This window comes from Melopsittacus undulatus, chromosome 3, assembly GCF_012275295.1.
Source record: "Melopsittacus undulatus isolate bMelUnd1 chromosome 3, bMelUnd1.mat.Z, whole genome shotgun sequence".
NCBI lineage: Eukaryota > Metazoa > Chordata > Aves > Psittaciformes > Psittaculidae > Melopsittacus > Melopsittacus undulatus.
Genome location: NC_047529.1, coordinates 37,355,978 through 37,380,579, shown reverse-complemented (window position 1 = coordinate 37,380,579; position 24,602 = coordinate 37,355,978). Strand labels below are relative to the sequence as shown.

The 24,602-nt window shown below is 43.9% G+C and overlaps 1 protein-coding gene across 1 annotated transcript in view; it reads left to right on the top strand.

Moving 5' to 3' along the window:
- Window positions 1-844: 844 nt before the first annotated feature.
- ELOVL5 (ELOVL fatty acid elongase 5) overlaps window positions 845-24,602 on the top strand; it is a 39,607-nt gene continuing 15,849 nt past the window's right edge. Inside the window, exons 1-2 of the mRNA XM_034061063.1 lie at window positions 845-918; window positions 23,659-23,724. Coding sequence (XP_033916954.1) covers window positions 23,667-23,724 — 58 coding nt within the window. The 5' untranslated portion in view covers window positions 845-918; window positions 23,659-23,666. The remainder of the gene's footprint in view (window positions 919-23,658; window positions 23,725-24,602) is intronic.

Genomic DNA, 24,602 nt, shown 5'->3' with positions numbered 1-24,602 from the left:
CATTTTCATTTAATTAGCAAAGAGATGGAACAAACTCTTAGGGGAAAAAAAATTAAAAGGTCATCTTCCATCATGAGAGAGTATGTGAGAGAGGGAAAGAAACAAACTGCTTTCTCCCCATTGGCCATACCAACACCAAAGCACCCTCACTATTGCTTTTTTAGGACCTCAAAGAGGTAATGAAGGGCCTGGAGCATTTAGAGGGGACTTTTCCTCCTTTATTGAGCATCTTGGCCACTGGAGAGGAGCCAAAAAGAATGCCTTAAGATTCCTTCCTTGGACATCCAACACTGTGGGGATGGGCTCAGCATATGCATCTAAATTACACAACAAAATCAGGGGGTTTATTCTGTATCAGAGTGAAAATCCTACGTATTTCCTGCAACCAGAGTTTATATTCAAAACGCTATGATGTCGTGAAGCCCATTACTCAAAACACAGTGGGAAAGAGAAAAACCACATATCCCTGTGACCGTTAATTTAGTCCTGTGGCTCATCTCATTAAGACAGTCTTTAATTACACGATCCCATATTGTTTTTCACTGGAGCCTCCAGCTCCCATCTCCTGGGCAGGGATGGGCACCCCCCACAACCAAGAGCAGCCCAACTGTCCCTCCACGTGTCTAAGCGACCCCGCTCCTTCGAGATGGGACTGCGACCCCGCGCCCGGAACCCCTCGCGGCCCCGTCCCCTCTCCCCGATTGGCCCTGAGAGGCCGTGACGTCACAGCGTCCCCCTCAGCCGCCGCCCGTTAGCCCCCCGCACCACTGTGACGTCACGGTCAGCCCACGGCCAGCTCGGGGGCGGAGCCTCCTCCCGGCCCCTGCCCCGCCCCGGCCCCGCGGCGCCGCAGCGTGACAGAGCCGGCCGGCGCCCTCCCGCCTCACGCCGCCCTCAGAGCCGCCGCTGCAGCCGCAGGTAGGGCTGTGGTCCCCGGGTGGGACGGAGGGTAAGGAGGAGATGGAGGCGGGAGGGTGCCGGATGGGGGCCGCGGGGCGCGCAGTAGCGGTGCTCCGTCCCCGGTTCGGCCGGTCTGGGGGAGGGAGGGAGAGCCGGGGCAGTGGGAGGGCCGGGGGTTCCTCGGGTAGCGTCTTTCCGCGGTGCAGTTAGTTAAGAGCATGATGCAATCCCGCATTGCCATGGCTACTGCATCTCTGCGCGGCCGCGGTTCCTTCCGCCGTGGCGGGGAACGGAGTCGGGAGGAATAATACGCCCTGGAAGGGGGATAACCCGTCCTCCCTCCCCCCACACCGGCTGCGTTTGACGGCGAGGAAACAGCTTTACGCTGCCTCCCCGGAGAGGGCTGAGTGCTGCTACGGCTCCAGACAACACAGCCCTGACCCGGTTTATCCCCCATCCCATGTGGACCCCGGGAATGGGGCTGGGCGGCAGCGGGAGGGCCCGGGGCGAAGACGGTGGTGGCTGCTGCTCCGTCTCCCCCGGCCCGTCTGCTCTTGCTCTTTGGTGACCGCCCCTGACAACGTTACCGGGTTGGAAATGGAGCCGCTGAAAGGGTTAATTCCCGGGTTGGTCTGTGGGACAGGGCGGACGCCACGTTAAACTAGTGCCTCGACAGGCAGCGCATCTAAAAGGTGCCCTGCCGTTTTAAAATCTAAATGTCTAAAGGGTACGAGCGTTTGACAAGAAGTAGGAAAGAAAGGGCATGTGGTAGAAATGTCTCACTATGTCAGATGTGTGTGCATGGACTTTCTTAAAACTTTATGACTTTGCTTTTATCTCTTCCGTCTCCTGGAAACCCTTGGGCATCCGCAGCATTAGAAGCTGGCAATGATATGCAGAGTATCGTCATGGGCAGTTTAAGTGTTTTCTCCTTCCCTGCCTACGCTGGCTGCTTTTCGGCCCTCATCCCTTCCCTCCCGCTTCCCAGGGATGCAGCAGCTAAGGATCCGACTCTGGAGAGAGCTTTCCGGCACCGATCCGTGCTCTGAACCTGCAGACCAAAGGGCAGTTTGCCAGATCTGGGGAGGAATAGTTAACACCTTAGCTTGCTCAGAAAGAAAGGCTCCTGGCAGGCAGCAAAAGGCATCTAGCATCTGGCTGTGCTGCCTGCTCAGTGTCCCAGCCATGGTTGAACGGCAGTGCCCCGAACTGCTGATCTGTATTCTCACAGTGCTCTGGGTGATCTCGGGTGATCTGGGATTCAGTACCACGGCGACAAATGGGAGCAAAGCGCTCAGTCGGCTGCTAGCGATGGCCAGGGAAAACAAGGCAGGGGCATAGCTGCAGTTAGGATGCTTCCTTCCTGTCAGGAAGTCTCTGAAACCGCTCTGTGTAAATGGAAACACGCCCTGCAGCTGAAGCCAGAGGAGGGTAAGTGTGCAGGCGTCTCGCGTGGTGGCACAGCCTTTAGCTGCAGTTTTGGGCCAGGTTGCTCTGCCAGGACCTGGCACAGCCGCGGATCCACCATAAGCGGTTGGCTGAAAGTTATCGGTGCTGGCTCCGGCTGGGTGGAGGGTTTTGCAGCTGTGAAGTTTTATAGATGTGGGCTAACGGTGTGACCTTTTCTTTGCTGTTAGAAGCCTCGATAGCTAGAGGTAAAGGCACTGTCCTCACTGCTGCTAGCGGAAGTTGAAGCTGTGTCAGGGAGAGTAAGCCCATGCACTCATGATTGTCTGATGCTGTTTAGCAACAAAACCTGGAGTTCCTTTTGGAAACATTCAAGTATTTCAAGTGCAGTAGACTAGTATGTTTTCAGAGCAGCAAGTAGCCAAGGCATTTACTCTGGCTTGGGAGGAGCTGCACTTGCATGCACAGAGTGAGGCTTTCCCTTGGAAACTTATGGTGCCTGGAGATGGCTGGGATCAACTGAGTGGAGATCTCTTTCCAGCTTTACGTGAGCTAAAGACCAGATGAAAAGGACTACTGTGCTGAGTTTGCTGAAGTGAAGAGTGGGTTTACACTCGTGCCAGCTGACATGCGTCAGGGATGCTAAAAGACATGCCAGAATTTTGCTGGATTTTACTGAATTTCTTACAAGGTACACATTACATATGTAATTCCCAGTGGAAGCCCATAGGGACTTCTTTCTGGTTTTTATCCATAGGTAGCTATGTGAATTTATCGTTACCCTCCCATATTTTAGCATTCAAACGCAACCAGAGAGAGCAGCAATGAAATTAGCAGCTTTGTCTTGCAAGGTGGGAAAGGGTCTAGCTTCAGTCTGTTTGCCTCACTGTGCTTTCTAAAAAGCAACTGCACTTTGGGTGGTTTAGTAACCTTTTCATACCAGCAGCTGATCAAATGGAGTGGCTTTGACTAAAACTGATGCATATTTGGTATATAAATAAGCAACATCAAGGATACTTAGTCTATTTAGACTTTTTATGAGGGCATGTAGAAATAAGACAAGGAGGAACAGCTTAAAACTGACAGAGGGGAGATTTAGATTAGATATTAGGAAATTCTTTACTGTCCTGTTTACTAGAGGATGGAGAGGTGCTGGCACAGGTTGCCCAGAGAAGCTGTGGCTGCCTCATCCCTTGCAGTGTTCAAGGCCAGGTTGGATGGGGCTTGGAGCAACTTGGTCTAGTCGAAGGTGTCCCTGCCCGTGGCAGGGAGGCTGGAATTAGATGATCTTTAAGGTCCCTTCCAACCTAAACCATTCCATGATTCTGTGTACTGTCTAACCAGTCTGTGGGTATACTTACTGCAGTATTTTTAGTAAGTTGATGTTGTCTTTACTTTCTCAGCAAGAATTCCCTCCTGTTGCATTCCTTGCTTTTAGTGCACTCAGAGTTAAAATATTTTGAATTCTAAAGTCTAATCTCCTCTTTCCCTGCTGACCTTCATTTTGTGCTGTTTACAAGAGGAATTAACTCAGAGACAGTAAGATTAATGATCAAAACAAAAACCTAGGTTGGAAAAAGTGCCCCAAATCCATTAGGCCTCTCTAGGTAGCACCTGTAATTGCCCATTCTTTTGTGACTTGGTGGGAGCAGATTTTTTAAGTGTATTTGAGGATTCAGGTGTTTGGAATGATGGTGGAGCTAACAATGTTACAGGATTTCGGGTGGATGGAGCACTCAAGTCTGGCAGCCACAAGCGGAAAGGCTGGCAGTGAGAGCAATCCAGAGCTACCCCTTGGGAAGCATATTCCCAAAGAGAATTTAAGTGACATTCAGTTGGTAATTGGTTAAATACTCTCAAGTCCTGAGCTGACCTGTTCCTTTGCCTCCCATATTTTTGGGCAGCAAACATTGCAACATCAAAAGCTTCTGTTCTGCTGAGATCAGGAAAAAAAACACCCATACAGAGCAAGGTGGTGGTGCTTACAAGGTTACAGTGCTCATCTCTGCCTGCCTTCGAGTGGTCTCAGCAGTCCTCACTCCTTGGCGCAGACAAATCAAGTCTCCCAGTTAATACCATCTGAGACAAATACTGGGGAGACAAACAGAAATTCTATGTGGTCTCATGTTAGAACAGCATCATGTCTCTGTGTCTTGTTGCCTCTTTGTCCCTCCTGAAGCTAGCACTGAAAAAATGTCACCTTTAGCATTCATCCTTGCTCCTGCCTGCTGCTGCCCAACAGGCAGGGCAGGGGTGATGTGGTGGAGCAGGGCAGGAGTTGGGTGCAAGGGTGTGCTCAGTGATATTTTGGGTGTTGCCTTGCTACAAGCACAGGAGGTGGCTTAGGCAGTGCTCTGCTCACTGACTGACCAGGGGTTCCTGCTGTGGCAGCAAGCAGCTAGAGCTGCCATGCACAGTCATTTCCTGGGATGGGTCATGCCGTAGAGATTCCTTCAGACTTGGAAGGAATTTGGGAGCAAACGTGCTCTTGGAGGCATGTTTGTTAGTTTATTTTATTCCAGATGTGAAGGGGAGGGTTTGTTCTCTGACTTCAGAGGCAGGGATGGGATGCTCTTTAACTGCTGAGAAGCAGAGCCACAGATACCTCTACCTATTATTTCTTGGCTTGCTTTTACTCCCATGAGTGGCATACTGCCTTGAGATGGGTCACAAGCAAACTCTGTTGCCTGTTCAAAGCTATTAAAGCTCCACTTAGATTTAGCAGCAACTCATATAGGTTGTGAGGGGATGTATAGGTGGTGATACTGTTTGCTGTAACCTCCCCTGCATAAAACTGAACAACTTGCTCATTTTGTCATCTTAATCTTTCATAACCTCCTTTCACTGCCATGTCTGAATTTAGTTGTGTAGGGTGAGATCTATAAAACTGTTTAAACATAGGAATACTTTGGGGGCTATTAGACTCAGCTTTTCTCAGTAATGCTTTTGTTGTCCTGGTTTTGCAACGTAGGAAATGATGTTCTTCCAGGATGCAGCATATGCTTTTGAAAGCTGTTTGACTATAACAGACTTAAGAAATTGATGCTTACTGCGTGCTAGTCAGAGCACACTTTCTCTGTATGCATCCATACATTTACAAAAATGACAGTAATCCTTGTAATCTGTGGCTGCCTTGTCATATGCAGTATAGTTGCCAATTTGTTTTGTGATTCTTAAAAGATATTAAAAATGCAGAAGATAGCTCAAATACGAAGGGTTTATGTGTGCTAGCATTGGAAACACTTTTTCCCTTGTATGGAAGATTACACACAAGGAAAAATGAAAAGGATAATCAGTGAATTACACAGAAGTTAGTGTGTTTAAAAACTTATCTGCAGTTCTAATTGCTTTGCTCTGGCCTTTCCTAAGGCTGTTTAAATTTGGTATTGCACCAATATGGTTAAGAGGGCATTGGTTAGGCTGACATCTGTGGAGGTCCTGAGTGCTGATTGATAGGAGTGTTTTTTATCTGGGTTCCTGAGGGCAACATAGCCTGTTCCCTACATCTGACAGGACAGCAGTTACATTTCTGTTTGATAAAGGTACTGCAAACAACCATCTGGATTGATTTTTTTTATTGACAAATAAATGTTGCTTCTAATCCTGCTATGGAGACAACTGAATTGCCACAGACTCTATGCACTTGCTTTCCCTAGACCCGTTTAATGAAATTAATCTCCTACAATTTATTGCCTTGGTTTCTCTATTTGTGTTTTGGCATTTAGGACATATCATCTGACAGGGTAAATAAGAGCACAAGAGCAAACTTGTCCAAAGTATGTGGTCGGTAAATGCTTTCCTGGTGTGTTCAGTGCGTTGGAGAATTATTTCATTTCCTCGATGAAATGGTTGACTCATGTGAAACACAAAGCATCAAGCATTTAGAAAGCACAATGGCAGACTAATAAATTCCCTTACCAGGTGTAGAGATTTTACAGATGCATGCTGCTAAGTGTAGTTGTTACTTCTCCAAGAACAAATGAATCATACTGCTTATGCTGAACACGGTGCTGTGAATTAAGAGTTGGTCTCAGCATCCCTTTTTATCTGGGTATTTTGCATGTCCTTATTAAAGCATTACCAGCAGTAGAGGTTGTGCTTCATTAATGACAGCTTTGTGGATGACCAGCAGTATACCAAGCAGGTAGAAATATAAACACTTTCCATGAACTTGTATTTATGCTGAACTTGTTTGTATTTAATTGATCTCCATGTCAAAGCTTTGTACTGAACATTTGCCTGCCAAGTGAGGTGCTTTGGGTGATGACTGTATACGCTGAGTTGCACGAACACAACTTGCTTGTGCAGATGTGTAACAAACGTGGAATAAACCTTTTTTTCCTGCATTATCACTTTCTGCTCTGCTCTTTGAGCCTATACCCTTGAGACACTGGGTCAGCATTTTGAATACTGACTGTTCCTCTTCTGTTGTCCCTTGGAAGTGCTCCTCTCCCTCTGTGACCCATAGAAAACTTTTTCTTCTTGCTGTCTGTCTCTGCTGTGACTCAAGGGTTGTTGCTTTCTTCCCACACCCAAGTTTAGGTTGTCTGCTGTAAAACTTAGGCTTGGTATCAAAAAGGCTGATTTAAGGTAATGCTCCAGCTTTTAAGGCATATGCATGCTGATGGAGCTTTCTGTTGGTGTTATGGTTCTTAAGGATGTTAGATGAAAACAAACACATAATAATTTGCCAAATAATGTGGTTTAGCCTACTAACCCAAATATACCTCAAAGCATCTTATGGTTTTAGGCCATATGTTTAGCTAATTAAGTGCATAAGCACTTCTTTTTTCTTTTCCTTTTTTATTTTAGCTCCTTTCCTTTATGCTGTTACAGACTTGCTGGGAAACATTTCAGATTAAGGCAGCATTTCTGATGTGCTCTTGTTGGCTCAGGAGTCCCTAGCAAGTGCTAATTGCAGTAAAACACCTTCTTCCCTTAGATGCCATATGGTTGTGGGCTTGGAGCAGACTGCAGCTTGGTGGAGGAGCTCCTCTGCCCCTGCTGAGGTAAAAACACAGTATCCGTATTCAGCTTTAGGTCTCGAAGATCTAATCAAGTCTTGAAGCTCTTAGAAGTAAGGAAAAGAAATTTACTTGTACATTTGCCTCTACTTTATCAATTGTCAACACAGGGGTCCAAACATAAAGGTATAGTTCTTGAGCAGGTCCTGTGTCCTCGCATTTGGTTTCATTCGTAATTATATAGACTTGGGAAACTACAGACCAATTTTTATAGGCTTCCCCTTAGATGTGATATTTCTATGCACATATTTTAATCAGAAAACTTCTGTTAACCTTTTCCTGAAGGATTATCTCCTGCTCCTGGGTGGCTTTTAAAAATGCTGCTGTTTTGCATTGTTATTTTTAGAATTATCTCCTAGCCAAACAGTAGGGAGAACCTTTGACTTAAATAACAATAATTAAACCTTTAACCTGTTAGGAGGTTGACATTCTCCAGTGCTTACCATTGCCCTGCCCTTTGGAAAAAGAAACTCGAGAAACCTTTTTGCATGCTGAAGTTCAATTAGCATGCTAGTTTGGGTGCATGGCATGTGTGCTTACCAAAAAGCATCTACATGTTCAGTTCATTCACGTGGCTGCTCGCATGCTTTTGAGCAAGACCTCATGTGGTAGCTGCAGGAAAATGTTGGTAGAGGCACAGGAATTTGGATTTAGCTTTGAAGAACACTGTGATAGTTGTGCTTGCATTTTTATGTGTATGCTTATGTGACTTGCAGGATTGCAGATGTTAGGGTGAATGTCTGTTTACAGTTTGGTGGCTCATTTCTCTTCTGCAGTACTGGCATGGATAGGGTGCTCTTAGCTGGTCACAGACCCTGTGAACTGGTGGAAGCTCTCAGCTCTTTGTCCTAAGTTAGGGTCATGCTTGCATCATGTATTTGTCCCTCAGTTCACTTTGTCACTCAGTTCCCTTTTCATGTATTGTTAAGCTTTGCACTAGCCTTGTGAATTTACTCCATGCATAAAGCCTCATTGATGGGGAAAATACCTTTGCTTGCAGCACAGTTTGTAACTTTCTTTTTTCACTGGCATGTGATAACAGTGATGGAAAATAAGCTGCTAGTCCAGCAGGCCTGGTTTTATACTGGTTTTTCTCTGCCTCCTTAGCAGGTCTAAGCAGAAAAGCCTTTGAGAAAGATTTGGGCAGGTTTTTTAATACGTTACTGAATTCTGACTTATGTGCCACTCAGAAAGCACAGCTTACACAGCGGTTACCTCTGCAGCCTCTCATTTGCTCCAGCTACAGCAGAGGTGGCTGTGCTTGCCCGGCCCCAGCCACCAGACTAAGCTGCATACTGGGAAATAACCTCTGCAAGAGGTTAAAACACAGTGTAAGAGCTAGAGGAAATTACAAGTGTGAGGGAGCAATATAGGGTGGCAGACCTATATTACATACAGATAGAGAGAGACAGCACTAAGCACGTCAGTAAGGAGTTACTGCATGTCGTGGTTTAAACCAAGTCCCCCAACTCCCGGAGAGTTAGGAAGGAGAATCCAAAGAATGTAGCCCCCACGGATTGAGATAAGAACGGTTTAATTGCTAAGGCATAACACAAAACCCCTACTGCCATTCACTACTACAAATAATAATGATACAGCAAACAGCAAGTGAAAAAAATACAACACCCCACCAGCCACCGACCCATAACTCGCTCCACCCTGCCTGGCCGAGCACCATGTGCTCCCTCCTCCATTTTCCTCCACAGCTCTACCCCTCCAGCCTTCTCCTTCCCAGTATGCATCCTGGGCATCACGTGCTATGGTATGGAATACCTCATTGACTAGCCTGGGTCAGGTGTCCTGTCTCTCCTTCCTCCCGGACTCCCCTCCCACCTGGCTGGAAAAAAAAACCTTGAACAAAAACACCCTCAAAACATGCTCAAACCATGACACTGCATTTGGCAAGCCTTGTCTGCTTGATTAAAAATGAGGATTAAAAATAATAATACTGCAGGTAGTCGTAGAAAGGCCATTGTGTTTTAATGTAGATTGTTACCCTACTAATGCATGAGCTGCTGCTGCTGCCTCTACTTGCCTATAGGTAGAAATTGTGCACAGGCATAAGCTATTTTAAAAGCTAATGATGGTGTTGGACCTCTTGTCATGAGAATTTAAATGGTTGTAGCTCTGTGTCCCAGTTTCAGCTGGGATAGGTTTAGCTTGCTTTCCATTAGCTGGTACAGTGCTGTGGTTTTGATTTAGTATGAGAATAATGCTCATAACACGCTGATGTTTTAGCTGTTGCTGAGCAGTGTTTACCCTGATAAAGGACTTTTCAGTCTTTCATGCTCTGCTGGTGAGGAGGGGCACAAGAAGACAGATGGGAGCACAGCCAGGACAGTTGATCCAAACTATCCAGAGGGTACAGTGGGGATAAAAGGAAGACAAGGGAAAATGTGGGCCCCCTTTGGAAGAAAATGGGAGACCTGGCTAACAGGCACATGGAGAAGGCTGAGGTACTCAATTACTTTTTTGCCTTGGTCTTCACTGTTAAGAGCTCCAGCATCACTGCCCCAGTTGCAGAAGGCAAAGGCAGCGACTGAGAGAATGAGGAACTGCCTACTGCAGGGGAAGATCAGGTTTGAGACCATCAAGTGTACGAGTCTGTGAGACCTGAGAAGATGCATCCACAGGTCCTGAGGGAACTGATGGATGTAGCTGCCAAGGCCTTATCTATCATATTTGAGAAGTTGTGGCAGTCTGGTGAAGTTCCTGCTGACTGGACAAGGGGAAATATAACCCCCATTTATAAAAGCGGGGGGGAAGGGAAGGAATACCTGGGGAGCAACAGTCTAGTCAGTGTCACCTCATTGCTTGGCAAGATCATAGAGCACATCCTTCTGGAAACTATACTAGGACACATGGATCCTAGTATCCCACAAGGAGGCTTGAAATTAGATGATCTTTAAGGTCCCTTCCAACCCAAACCATTCTGTGATTGTATGATATTCCACACCATAGAATGTCATGCCCAGTATTATAAATTGGGGGCAGTTGGCTGGGAGAGGCTGATCATTGCTGGGGTCGGGCTGGGCATCAGTCAGCAGGTGATGAGCAATTGTGTTGTGCATTACTTGTCTCTTAGGTTTTATTTCTCTCTTTGTTAGTTTTCTTTGTTGTTACTATTATATTTCACTTTGTTTCCATTATTAAACTGTTCTTATCTCAATCAATGGACTTTTATCTTTTTCTGATTCTCTTCCCCATCCCACTGTAGGTTGGGGCAGCAAGCGAGCAGTTGCATGGTACTTAGTTGCCAGCTGGATTTAAACCTCAACACTGTCCTCTGGTCTTGCAGCCTTCATCAGATTCCCAACTAATTCTCTGCTTTTACTTCACAGATTCCTGGAACCTCTTGACTTTCTTACCCTTTCTTCTGCCCTTTCAAAACTATGGTCATCTTCCTTTGAAGCAAGCAAAAGCAGGCTGCAAGTCTGGCCACGCCTTCCAGAACAAAAATAACATCCTTTGTTACTTCTTTATATTGATTTCTTGTTCTATCACCACTGCTAAGTGGTTGCATTAAGGTACAGGAAGGGGCCACTAATGCTGTTTTCAGACATTTTTTCTTTCATTTCTTTAAATCTGTCCAATTGGTTCGTTCCTTTGAATTCGTTAGAGCTCGTTTAGATAAGATACTTAGATCTAAACTCTAGCTGAGCAGTTACTGAGCTATCATGAATTTCCAGTTATGCAGACTTGGATACTTCTTGGTTTCACAAAACAGGAGGTTCAAACAATGCACCAACACAAGTGTCTGTTGCATGTGGTATGTTCGGTTCCATTTTCTAAGCGTTTGCGGGGATTGACTTTGTGTCTTAAAATATACATTTAAGAAGCTGTGTTGAGTCACTTGGTGAGAACATAGAGATGTCAGGTTTTAACAGTCTTTTACAGCATACGAAGATGATCATCTTGGAGTGAATGCTCCTTTAGTGCTGTGTTGCCTTTGAAGGAGAGATGGATAGCCTTGGGAGGAGATGACTGTCTTTGAGCCTACAGTGACAGAGACTTAGTTGCCAATTGCAGGTGTGAAGGAGCTTAGCAATGAAGTTAAGGGGTTTTCCATGACTCTCCCCACTCTGTTTTTCCTTGCTGCTCCTTTTCTGATTTCCATAATTCTCTCTCTATCTATTTTAAAGGCTTTGTCTTTCAAAAGCTTACCCACCCAATGCCTTGGGAGGTTGTTTTGCAGAACACAGGAGCAGGGCTGGGGTTTGGGCTGAATCAATGAAGGAGCCCTAATAAGCCACTGGCTCTGACACCTCCCTCCTTATAACAGCATCACTCTGCTGATACCTCTAGCAAATCCCCACCTAAGCTGTCAGTCATTAACGTTAGAGCAGAATGTTAAACAAATCTGTTTTTTCATGTGTGGTTTGTGGGGTTTTGTTTTGTTTTTCCTTCCTCTTTTCCTCCACCAAGTACCAGTTCGTGTGTGAGGCTGTGAACTTGAGTATTTAGCTTCCCTGGTCCAGAATAGCAGGTCTGTTTAAATGAAGAGTAGCTTCACTGCTGTTTGTTTTAGAGATGACACATCTGTGTGGGGAACTTGTATTCCAGGGAGATGAAAACTGTGAAAAATAACCTCCAACCACAGTAATTGTCTTTTGATATTTGCAAAATTGTTTCATGAAAGCAGTTTCTTGCACAAAAGCATGGTTTGCTCCTAGCATGCAGTAAAAATAGAGCTGTGGTGGTGGCGAGATTCCAGAGGGGAAAACTTTCAGAGAGCTGCTAAACATGAATAAGCAATTTCATTGCCTGAAGTATCATTCTGTATCCTACACATTCGGTACAAAATACATACGGAATAGGAGCACTAAGAATGTAAAAGTTTGGGTTTACCTGCTCGAGCAAGATTTAATATATTGCCATCCATGTAATAGGTGTGCACAGAGTTTTACAACAGAGGCTAAATAGAGCTTGTCTTTTGTCCAGAGTTCAAAGAGTTGCTTTACATGTATGGCATATGAAACACAACTTAATTCTTTCCTTTCACTCCTGGCAGAGTATGAGAGCTCATAAAATACTCTGTAAGTTAGGTTTTCACTTTGTGGCAAGCAGCATAGTAAAGGAGAAAGTTTTGTTTCCCATGTAGAAATCACTTTCTAATTATCCAGCAAAGTGTTTCGCTCACAGGATGAATTTAATTATAAGCTTTGGGCATCAAGTAAAAAATGTTTGTTGTTATCAGGAAAATCAAACTTCCCATTGAAATTTAGTCTTAGGCTACTACACTCAAAGTTGTGACTCAAATCACAGGTTGTCAGTAATCATTTCTTACAGTATAACATGCTCCTCTAAGCCTGAGAATTAAAAGGGATACTTCCCTTCTGTCTTCAAGGTTCTCAGCTGACCACCATGTAGTAAATGTTTTGTTATATTCACTGTCTCTTTAGCTTTCTATTTTAATCTTTTCTGTGTATTTGTTTTCATTGGCACTGTTTCTGTTGGAATATTTTTCTGTATTTAGGTTGAATAAAACATTCAAGTTGCCTTTTTTTTTTTTTTTCCCAGAAATCTGTCACTGCTCTCTCATTGGTTAGCATTCTCCCCCTTCTCCTTGAGCCCTCTCACGTCTGGCCTACCTTGAGACCATCATTAGTCCTGCAGTTTCCAAGACAAAAACATAGTAAAGTGTCTTAAAATTGGTCTCCGTATTTTGAACAATAAAGGAGGGAAGGAAGGCTGTTGTTTGCTTTTTATAGTGCAGTATTGTGTCTGTAAGTTAGCTCTACATGACATATCCTGTACAGTCTTTTGTTATTTCACATTTTCTTTTTTCTGTAGTTTTCACTAGAATCATTCTATGTGTAAAACGATGAGTGTGCAGTGCCTTTTATTTTGGCTGCCTCTTAATCACCTTTTAGAATTCAGCTTTAAAAATTCAGTGTCTTTTTGTCTACCTGTTTTATTTGCCTTTCTTTTTGCTGTGGTTCCATTTTCTTGCTGGGTGCAGTACGATGGCTTTTCTCATCTGCAGTCAGGTAAGACCTCATTGTCACACATGTGCCTGCCTCGTGCTGGTGCTTCTTCTGCAGTAAATCAGGTGGTGAAACAGACATCTTACTAGGTTGATTTTTTGGGGGGCTACCTCAGTTTTTCCTTGCTTCACTCCACTTGAGGGTAAGAAAGGAATGAAAGCACCTCTTGCTGCAGTGTCAAATCTGTTCTTGGTTGCTCCTGCTAACCCCACGTGCCTTAGGTAAAGGTTTTATAGCTATGGACCTGGCTGAATGGAGCAGTCAAGCAAGGATGAGGTGATGTGATGGTTACCGTGGGCATGAGCCAGCACCATAGCAGGCATGAGCAGAAAAAATGCCTGTGTGGAGGGAGCTTATCTTTAGGAATGTGTAAGTTTCTGCAGACATTGTTTGAGAGAGACTTTGCACAAGTTGTGAGGCAGACGAGGTGAATTTGGTACCCACTTCTCTAGGGGACTGCTGCCCTGCAGAGGATGGGATAGCTGCAGGGTAGGGGAGGATACTTACTGCCTGCCGCTTATGTGGGTGTTAGTTTGTCCCTATATTTAAGGCAGATATAGGAAATTACAATACCAACCCGGCCTTTGCTCTAGTGCTTTTGAAAGCATGAAGTGAATTCAGTAAATCTTTTGCACCTTAACACTAGAGCTGGAAGTTCAGTCTGGTGTATTCTTCATTGGAACAGATTTTAATGGCAGTGGGGTTTCCACTGCACCTGGAGTTTGTTGCATCTTACTAACAGAAGAAAGTGGTTAAATTCTGGAAGAAACTGACTTATTTTGCTGGAGTTCCCTGCCTGACTTCTGCAGGTACCTGAATTTTTTATAATATGATCTTGTAGAAAACAGCTTGGTAGTTGCCAGACATGTGGACAGTATGGCTTTTTTTTCCTTCATTAGTCTATAGATTCATTCATAGAGTAGTGGTAAGATCACACTAAGCTTTACCATTTCAGTATTTCCTTTTAATTGGCTGCTTGGGCTTTCTCTCCTTAAAACAATAAAATGTAAGAAACTGCAGTACTTGCTGCATGGAGCAGGGGCTTCTGATGAAGTAATAGTTCGGAAAGTGCTACCAACATTAAACTAAGAAAATGTACAGGTAGAAATGTACAGGTTTTACAGGGGCCCTTGTTACAGCAGTGAGTCTGTACCCTGAAACTTGCTGGTTCTCCTCAGGGGTTGGTTTGGCACAGGTCTAGTGCAGGCAAGGATGTTCAGCTCCTCGGGACCTACCAGGCTTTTGCAGCCCTGAGCTTCTGTAACAGAACTGACATCAGCTGCCTGCACAGTTCTGGGAGCACTTAATTTAGAGATGTGCTAAGTGTTGTGCAAGAAGGGAAAGGGGAGGAATGATCTGACTGATGAATCTGTTAGACATCTCCAGTCTCATCAACTTCTACCTCTATACAAGACATGTAATTTTCACTTCCAATATTCTTTGTCAGTTCTGGGCAGGAAGTAAACAGTGACAACATCTTGCCTTGCATAGTGTCAGCTTCTTTATTATTTGGAGAGGAGTTTAGATGTTCAAAGGCAGTTGCTTTTCTGAATGATGAGGCTACAATTTTTGTGCTGTTTTAAATGCAAGGAGTTTGACAGGGTTTTGTCCTGAGCAGAACGATGCTGTGACATAACAGTTGTACCTGGAGTCACTTTTTGTGTTTTTTTTCTTCTTTTCTCTTAATTCTCAGAATGATGGGAAAAGGAACATTTTTGGTACTATCTTCTATTTAAAGATAGACTGACTTTGTTTTGTTAGTACTGTTCACTTTCTGTGGTTGTACAATCTGGCATGATGCTTAGCATCTTAAAATGAAGGCACCAAGTACAGGTGCAGCTGCAGCCGTACAGGATTAACTGATGTCTCATGGCAGTACAGCAGGAATATAGAAAGGTTTTAAGATTGACTTCTCATAGTGAGCTGATCAGACGACGAAACAGCAAGGAAAGATGTGCCGTGCATTTGCAATGTCAGGATGCATCTTTTCTTCCTTTAGGGTAAAATTGTAGAAATCAACTTTTATTGAGGAATGTAACTAATTCCATGTATTACATGTGGGTTGTTTTTTTTTTGTGCATTAGGGCCCACCAGGGAATTTGGCTTTTCCCATAGCACTCCAGGTACTACTCTGTGCTCACTGGAAATGAAAGTAAGCACTCAAATACTTAACATACTTGCCTAAGGGTAATTTGTTTGTGTGCTTTTTCAGTGTGGTCTAGTTTCCCAGACACAAGTGGTCCCCAAAAGGTTTCATTTACCCATCTGAACACAGAGGCTGTAGTTACACATCTTACCAGGACATCTTAATTCAGGTTTTATGTGTACTGTTACCCCTGTACTAGTCAGCTTGCATGGTGTAGCATTGCCTTCGTGACTGTCACCCTCAGCTTTTATGATCTTCCTCTAATTTCTCAGCTGTTTATTGGATTGCTTTATCTAGTCAGCATGTGAGCCCCAGACAACCTCGTTATAGCTAAACCTGATTTACTGGATAGCTGCACTCAGCCATTTCTTGCTTTCACATGTGCAAGAGAATTGCAGATACTTTTATGGGTCAGATAGCAAGCTAGTAAATGCAAAGAAGATAACCAAGAATTATAGATCTGCCCTATACTTGAAGTTTTATTCTTGAGATGTGCTGTGGGTTCAGACCTCAGCAGGAGGAAGGGGACAGGCTGGTGCCAGATCCTCTCTCAGTGCTCAGACTCAGTGCTGTGGCTGTTGAAGGAAATGAGGGGTTGGGGGGGGGGGGGAGCCCCATTTGTAAATCTTGCGGTTTTTTCATACTTCTTGGTTTTAAAATTTTAATTATGAGATGGTGGCATATAAAAAAAATATAAATTGAGGCTTACTGTCTTGACGCTGCACAGTACTCTTGAACCCTGCTACTAATAACAGTCATGCAAGACTGGGCTTCTCTGTCCTTTGGACCTGTTGGCTGTGGTGTCATGAGCTGTGTTGTTAGAAAATGCAACCTTTTGACCAAGAAGACTCATTAAAATAGGCTTTGGAGTCTGAATCTTCATTTTTCTCTTGCGCAGGTAAAAAGTTGGTTTGAGTGAAGTGCAGAGAGATCGTAAGAGTCCATTTATTGAAGGGGAGGAGAGCATTTTTTCAGACTTGCTTGGAGGTGGCACTTTAATGAGAGAAAGGAGCCCCATAATGAACACTGAAGTCCTTATGGTCCTCTGGACTTAGGTTTGGCTCCTTGATCTTCTCTCTCTTGAGCTTCCCAGGCTTCCTCCGGCTAACTAGCCATTGTGAGCTACAGCTACCAGTGCTTTCCCAACTGCAATACCAGCGCGGCTTTTGAAAAAAGAGGGAGCTTCAGATTAATAAGCATCTGTTTATAGCTTTTGATAAACATTCACATGCTGCCTGGGGAGGAGGGCTTTGGAGCACAGCTGTACAGCAAATACTGTGCTTTGGCTTTCCTTCCAAAAAGGTCAACTAGTAGCTCTTGTGCCATGTATGTATTCTCCCTGTTTCCACCTAGTTTGCTACAGAACCTCTCTTCTGTTTCTGTCCCATTTTAAACAAACAAACAAACCAATTATTTAACCCCCTAGCCTGGAGTTGCCTGTGCAGTGCCCTTGCACGTTTATAGTTGTGTGCTGTTACCAGGTAGCAGTTGAATAAACCTGCGTGCTTTGCCTTTTCTTCCTCCCTGTTTTACTTCTGTAAATACTTTTGCAGTCTGCACTTTATTACTCTAACAGCAGTGTGCTCTAAGCTGCCAGTGGCAAGGAAGTTTCCAGTATCACAGTGCTGAGGCATGGGCACAGGGTACCCCCTCCAACATTTTATTCTGGGAAAATGCATGCTGTTGCAAAAAGCATCTTACTGTAGTGCTGAAGGATGCCAGATCTGCTGCTGCTAAGGGGAGCTCTGCGGCATAAGAGATCTTTATTTGTAGCTGGATGCATCCCTCTGGGATGAAGAGGTCGTGATGTACCATTTTCCTCCTGATTCTTAGTACGTTTATGTGGTTGCTTTCAGCTTGTTCTTAGTGCTTGGCCATATCCTTCAGTGTTTTCCCTCTGGCTGAAGTTATTTTGTGGTGCAGCAAGAGCTGTTGACAGTGAGGGGGATGAAATGCATGTGAATATCCAAATCCTAGAACTCTCAGATCCTAATTTAAGCTAGTTCAGATCTGCTGAAAATGTGAATAAAACTGCAGGGATCTGTGATACAGGAATCTGTAGATTATTAGATTCTGGTTTAATGAGGTATTGGGTATTGAACACGTTCAGTCATTCCATTTTGCAGTATCCTTTATTGTATTTGTTTCTGTTCTGTAAAATACTTTAATTACCACAACTAGGTTTATACATGAAAGTAATCATTTGGAGGGAGTGAGATGACAGGAAAAGTAATGGCATGAAATCACACCCCTTGTTAACTGGCCAAAGTCTTCTTCTATCCCCTGCACTTTAGCATGCTTTGAAATACCATTGAGGTTAAACTGTTTGAGACTGGCTTCTCTCCTTTGTCCTGCACTTTTTACACTTCCCTGCGTTTTATACAAATCATTTCTTTCTAAACTTCCTTGTGCTGGCGCTGCTGATGAGCATGAAAGCTCAGCACTGTGGGTCCCCATGAATCAACAGCAGGCTGGAGGATTTGCCCCTGGTGCATGGTGGGCCCAAAATCTGCATTGCTTTGCTAGAGATACACTTGCAAAAGAAAGATTAAAAATAGTTTCCTTCATTTTAACAAAACTGAAGTGCAAAATCGTGCTTCACCTGCTTCCCATAAAATAAATGTACCTGCGCTTTCAGATCAATATGGACTGTGGTTTATTCTAAACTTCTTTTATTGCTAATGCTGAGCATGCTTGGGACCTAAGAGGATGTTCAAAAAGGGCAGTTAAGGCTTTAAGAATAGAAAGGAGAAATTGGGCAGCTTTGGAAAGTGGACAGAAAATGGTTGACAGCTTTGATTATCAGTTCTGTCTCCCAGTTCTTGAGCAGCCGAGTGCTTTCAATTCCAGTACTTTTACAAAAGCCAACGCCAGCGTGATCGTTGTGTTTTTGGAGAAGGGATAGTTTGTACTTTTGGAGGAGGGAAAAGAGGAGTCACCTCTGCAGTGGCAGGGACTGGGAAACATTGCTTCGATGAGAAAACACAGGTCAAGATTTCCAAAATCAAATGCCTAAAATTAGGCTGCAAAGTCCTAATTTAAGACCAGAGAAAGTGGCGTTTTTCCAAGAAGGCTCAGCAGCCAGGCCTGGCAGTGCATTCCTGTCAGAAGACAGCAAGATTATTTAGATATCTATTCCGGAGACTTTTTTGGAACTCAAGTTCAGGCACTTACATGTGAAAACTGGGGTCTGTTGTTTTGGGGAGTTCTTGAGCAGTGGGGTGAGAGCTGGAGGATCCTGTTGAAAACAAGCAGGCTCCCAGTGCTTTGAGCTTTCAGGCCAAAATGTTTTGTTGCTGTTGTCTGGTTTGCTTGAAAAGGGTGGCATGGGAGAGGGAGCAAACCTTTGTGGTTTTGTGCTTTATCTTTCTATGTGAAAGTATCTGCAACTCAAGTTACTCCAAGAAGAAACTCAAGAAACAACATTAAAACGTGACCAAGAATTTTGAAATCACTTTTTGGCATAAACTTCCAGAATGTGTTTTCTGTGGAAAGCCTAGGAGAGAATCTCCTTTGAAGGGCAGGAGCTGCTAAAATACTTAAGTATTTAGCAGCCCTTTCCTCAGGAGAGTAGTGCTTCATGTTGGAAGAGCAGGTTGTCACTGTAGGAAACTGTAACCTGTAACCTGTAGGAAAAAACTTAATAAATAATTTCAACAAAAAAAAAAACCAAGAAAAGCACATTTCTGTGTAGCCTTTGGCCTGTATTTTTGATCCCCACATGAAGGAGCACCAGGGTCATCCGTGCATAGACTGAGTGGCAGGGCAGAGTTCACCTCTTCAGCCCAGACACAGGGGTGGCTGCTGGAGCACAGTGCATGTCCCAGCTCACAGTGCCAGAAGTGGACCAAGGATGCAGCATGTTCTGTGGATGCCCAAAATGACCCTGTCTAAATCCAGAGGGTTTTTGGAAAAGTAATATTTTAATGATGTGGCTCAGTCTTGTTGGAGCAAGTTATAAATTTAGCCTTCATTATGTTTTTGCTGCAGAATTGGAAGTCCACTTACTTTTGTTTTGTTTAAGACATCAGATATGCCTTTTCCTGGATGAAATACTTGGATTTGAAGGAGTAAAGCATCTTTCAGGTTCTAAGCCTGAGTGCTTTCAGACTCAGATCCAGCTTGCCCTGGTGTTCAGGAGCCTTACTGCACTGGTAAAATGTGGTAGCAGAAAGGATGATTTCTTTCCTGTCCACTGTAGAAAGGCAGAATCAAGTGCACCCTCAGCAGGTTTGCTGATGACACCAGGCTGAGTGAAGAGCTGACACACCTGAGGGATGGGATACCATCTGCAGGGACCTGGACAAGCTCAAGGAGTAGACCATGCAAACCTCACGTTTAACAAGGCCAAGTGCAAGGTCCTGCACATGGGCTGGAGCAATCCCCAGAATCAATACAGCCCTTCAGAGAAAGGCTTGGGGGTGCTGGTGGATGAGAACCTGGACATGACCTAGCAGTGGGCATTCCCAGCTCAGAAAGCCAACCGTATCCTGGGTTACATCAAAAGGAGTGTGGCCAGGAGGCCAAGGGAGGTGATTTTGCCCCTCTCCTCCACTCTGGTGAGATCCCACTAGAGTCTGCGTTCAGCTCTAGGTTCCTCAGTGCAGGAGAGACATGGACCTGCTGGAGCAGGTCCAGAGGAGGGCTATAAAAATGATCAGAGGGCTGGAGCACCTGTCCTGTGAAGGCAGGCTGAGAGAGTTGGGGTTGTTCAGCTTGGAGAAGGGAAGGCTCTCTTAATAAGGGGGACCTTATTGCAGCCTTCCAGTACCTAAAGGGGCCTGATAAGGAATATGGGAACAGACTTTTTAGTAGACCATATTGTGTTAGGGCGAGGGGGGAACGGCTTTAAACTAAAAGAAGGTAGATTTAGACTAGATAGAAGGAAAACATTTTTTACAATGAGGGTGGTAAGGCAATGGAACCAGGTTGCCCAGAGAGGTGGTAGATGTCCCATCCCTAGAAACATTCAAGGTCAGGTTGGATGGGGCTCTGAACAACCTCGTCTGTTTTAAGATGTCTGTTCATTGCAGGGGGGACTGGACTAGATGACCAGTTAAAGGTCCCTTCCAGTCCAAACTACTGTATGAATAATGTGCCTCTCTGTGAGATGGCTTCTAGGTAAAGGAGCATTGCTGGTTATCTGCTTGTGTATGTGGTCAGTTGCAGAATTAGGAAACATGCAGATTACAGTGTTTCAAATGGCCACTAGTTTAATTTTTCTGTGAGTCGATGTTCCTCTGAATTGGGAAACTATTCTAATTAAAAAAGAACCCTTGTAGTTCCTGCCATTGAAGCAGTGTTTAATGTTGTGTGGCTGTTGGCAGGAGACTTGATACATTTTCACATGACCCCCTCTGGAACAAAAGCATATTGTTTCCCTCTGTTTTTCTGTTACACAAATGAGTTCCTTTTGAAACAATTTCTTTTTCTGCAGATTCTGGAAATCGACACCAGGAGTAGTTCCTCCTTTGCTGTGCCTTTTACAGTCTGCTGTCTGATAATGCTGTCACAAAAAGCTGTCTTGGGGTCACAGCATGAAAAAGATGAGACCTCTGCAGAAAGCCTCCTCCTCTTGAGGAATAAGAGTTTCTTCCAATTTTATGGGAGGGTTGAACACACAGTTTCGTTTCTTGTTGTTTTCGCTATAGCTATGCTGGATTTGTTTCTGCTTTTTTAGTTGTTTCACTTACATATCTAAATTTTCAGTGGCCAGCAAACAGCAGTATAAAGCGAGTCAGGTCTGAATTGAGCTTTTTCTTACAATAGTTTTATATAAGAAACCTTTAGTTTTTTTGAAACAAACTCTCCCCTCTGAAGTATTCCTCTGCAAAAAGGGGAGTTGAAGTCTGGCACAGATGCTGGGTGATTGTATGGTGCAGTGCTGTGTAACCAATTCAATCAGTATGGGATCAAAGGAGCGACAGACAAATTGAGTGTGGGGATTTTAGGCAACAAAATGAACTATCTGCTGGGGAGTGCTTTTCCTGGCAATGTTTAATAGCTATCAGATTTAAAAAAGGAGGAGAAGGGGAAACAAGCTTGCTTTGGATATCTTCCTTTCATCTCCTTTGAAATTACATGCTCATTTCTCAGTCTTTCTGATGTTCATGCTTCTGGTAGCACAGCATAATCTCCTCAGTTAAATTTCCTTATTCCTACAACAGTGGTGTGCCAGGGCTATGGCCATTCATGCAAGTGCTTGCAGTAGTCTCTGTGTGTCAGAACTGGTGAGGTGACGTAATCCCAAAAATGCACCTTCTTGTCAAGTGTGTGCTTATTTGGGCTGGGCTTCTTCAGTTGGAAAATAAAAGTGGCATGAATCAGGACTGAAGAAGTCTTTTAGCACTCCTGGTTATTTTAATCAAGTTATTTTGTTTGTGCCTGGTAACCAGAATCCAGGGAGGTTTCTGTGCCAGTTTGTAGTCCAAAGCAGTACAAAGACTTATGCACACAGAGGGGGAAGTCCTCTTTAGTGTGTGTCCCTAAGAGCCCCCATGGGAAATGGTGGGTTGGGGGTGCAGCCAGAAATCCTTGGTGAGCAAGCCTGCAGCCCTGTAGTAGAAGGGATGTGTATTACATAGAAGACACAGCCAAGCCTGTTGCATTTTCTTTGTCCCACGGGTAGTCAAAGCCTCTATGGGAGCCAGGCAGCTTCAGTCCCGCTTTGAACCAGGACATTGTTTGCATCCTGCTTGGCTTTTCTCACTGGCCTCAAAGGAAGTGGAAGTGTTAGTTTCAGCTGACTAAAACCAGAGGACCTACTCTTAATCTTAATCATAGAATAGTTAGGGTTGGAAAGGACCTTAAGATCATCTAGTTCCAACCCCCTGCCATGGGCAGGGACACCTCACACTAAACTATGTCACCTAAGGCTCTGTCCAGCCTGGCCTTGAACACTGCCAGGGATGGAGCATTCACAGCTTCTCTGGGCAACCCATTCCAGTGCCTCACCACCCTCACAGTAAAGAACTTCTTCCTTATATCCAGTCTAAATTGGATCTTTAACATTAAATAAAATAAATCTAGTCTTAGTTGTATAAATCAGAACTCTCCTAGAGACAAGGTTTTCACACGTGAAGAGATGTCGCTGGCTAGAACTGGAAAAAAAAAAAGACATGACATTTTCTGTTGTTAGCAACTACGTGTAAACTCTTGTCATTGTTTCAGTTTGTGCTGTGGGTATGTCGATAGCTTATGTGTTACTTGGGTTTTTTTTTCCTGGTAACTAAAAATTGCTGTTAATATTAGTACTTTTGGGGGGAACGGATTTGGAGGTTTTGGGTTTTGGTTTGTTTTGGGAGTGTTTGTTGTTATTTTTCTTAATCAAGAAGAAAATTGCTTCTTCTCTTGAACAGCCTCATGGACAACTGTCCCTGCTCATGGAAAGTGTGGCTGCTACTTTTCTGCTTTAACCTTAGGGAGGTACAGCAACTTATGTACCACAGTTATATATACCAGGTGCTGCCACTAATTACTGGCCATGTGAGGTGCTGACAGATGACATTTTAATCACTTTGCTGTACTTATGTTAGATAAGTCTTATCTGGTGATGTCTTACCCGCAAGCACTTTCTGGAACTAGGTGGAGATGCTTATGCCACAGACTGCTATCCATTGTTTTCTCCCTTGCCTCTGCAGCCCGCTCTGTCATTCAGTAACTGTTGATCTCCTGGTTTTATGGCCGTTAACCAAAAGCTGTGATCAGTCACCTCTGCAAAAGTGACAGCAGAACCAGTTTTCACTTTTTTCCCTTCTCTTCTCCTCACCAGCTATATCTTTGTTAAAGGAGCTTAGGATTTATTTGAAAATGTCAATGTTGCTGGCTTTCTCAAGGTCCAGCTGTCTTCCTCCTCCTCCTCTTTCTCACTGCAGAAGGATCTCTTGCAAGATGCCATCCTGTATTTGCACTTACAAGATACAGAGTTAAAAAGAACTTCAGGTTAATCTGAACTTGTTATTTTAAGCTTCTATGTATCTAGATCCATGACTACTTCAGTGTGAAATCCTGCTCTTTCACTAGGGGTTCTCTGAGATTAGAATAAGCTTTATGTACTTTATATGTGCTGGTAATGTCCAGTATGTCTGCTGCAGTTTTTGCAGATTAGTATTTTCTTTGTTAACCCTAGCAGATAGTGTTTAGATGGTTATTTTTGTGAGCTGAAGAGCTAACTTTCTTCTTTTCATTTCAATAGGTTGAAAAATGGATTTTGTAGATAGAACAATCAATAGCTACCTTGATGTTTGGCTTGGACCCAGAGGTAAGATTTGACAAAAATTTAAGGCATAAATAAAACCAATAAAATCCAGATACTAGAATGTAAGAAACAGCTGCCTTCTAACATCCTGATGTTGACAGGTGACTACTTCTTTTAATATCTGCAAAGCAACAAAATGTATGATTCTGTATAAAGAGTGTATGATTCTGCTCAGTCCCTCTGATCTTTTGACCTGAAGAATTGTTAATTTTTCAGGTATGACAATCATAAGTGCTACTGTTCTTACTGTCAGTTAAGTTCATGTTGTTAGTCTTAATGAATGACTTATCTCACTGGGATCTTTACCACCTTTTTTTTAATTTAGATTTTAATAATAGCTTTATTTTAAAAAAAAAATCTTTTTAATTTGCATTCAATGGAATAAAAATACTCTTGCCCTCAGAAATAGAGTTGCTAAGGAATTTTTCATTCAAAAAAATATGAGTTTTTTTAAGCGTTGCTTCTTTGAAACCATTTTTTTTAAAGAAACAATGGTTTTGGAGGGTTTTTCACTGGGAAGAAGTCTGCAGATGGAGAACAGCAATCCTGATCAGCATGAGAAACAGGCAGTGGGCTTCCAGCTAGGGTAGGGGTGGCCCTGTTCCACACTGCCCTGAACAGGGGGGATTAAATGTCAGCATCCCACACAGACTGTGCATAGCAATGCTGCTCACTGGGATGTGTTTACTTCCTCTGATGGCTGCAGTAGCATCTTTTCTACCCTTTTTTTTTTGTCCCAGTGGAACTCTGATGGTAGTGCCACTTCCTCACACGACATAGTCCACAGGAGGTAGAATAAGCCTCTGATCCTTCAAAATGTGTTTTCTGTTTGCTTTTAGTAGCTCAGTGCCCTTGTTCCTTCCCGCTTCTTCATGCTAAGA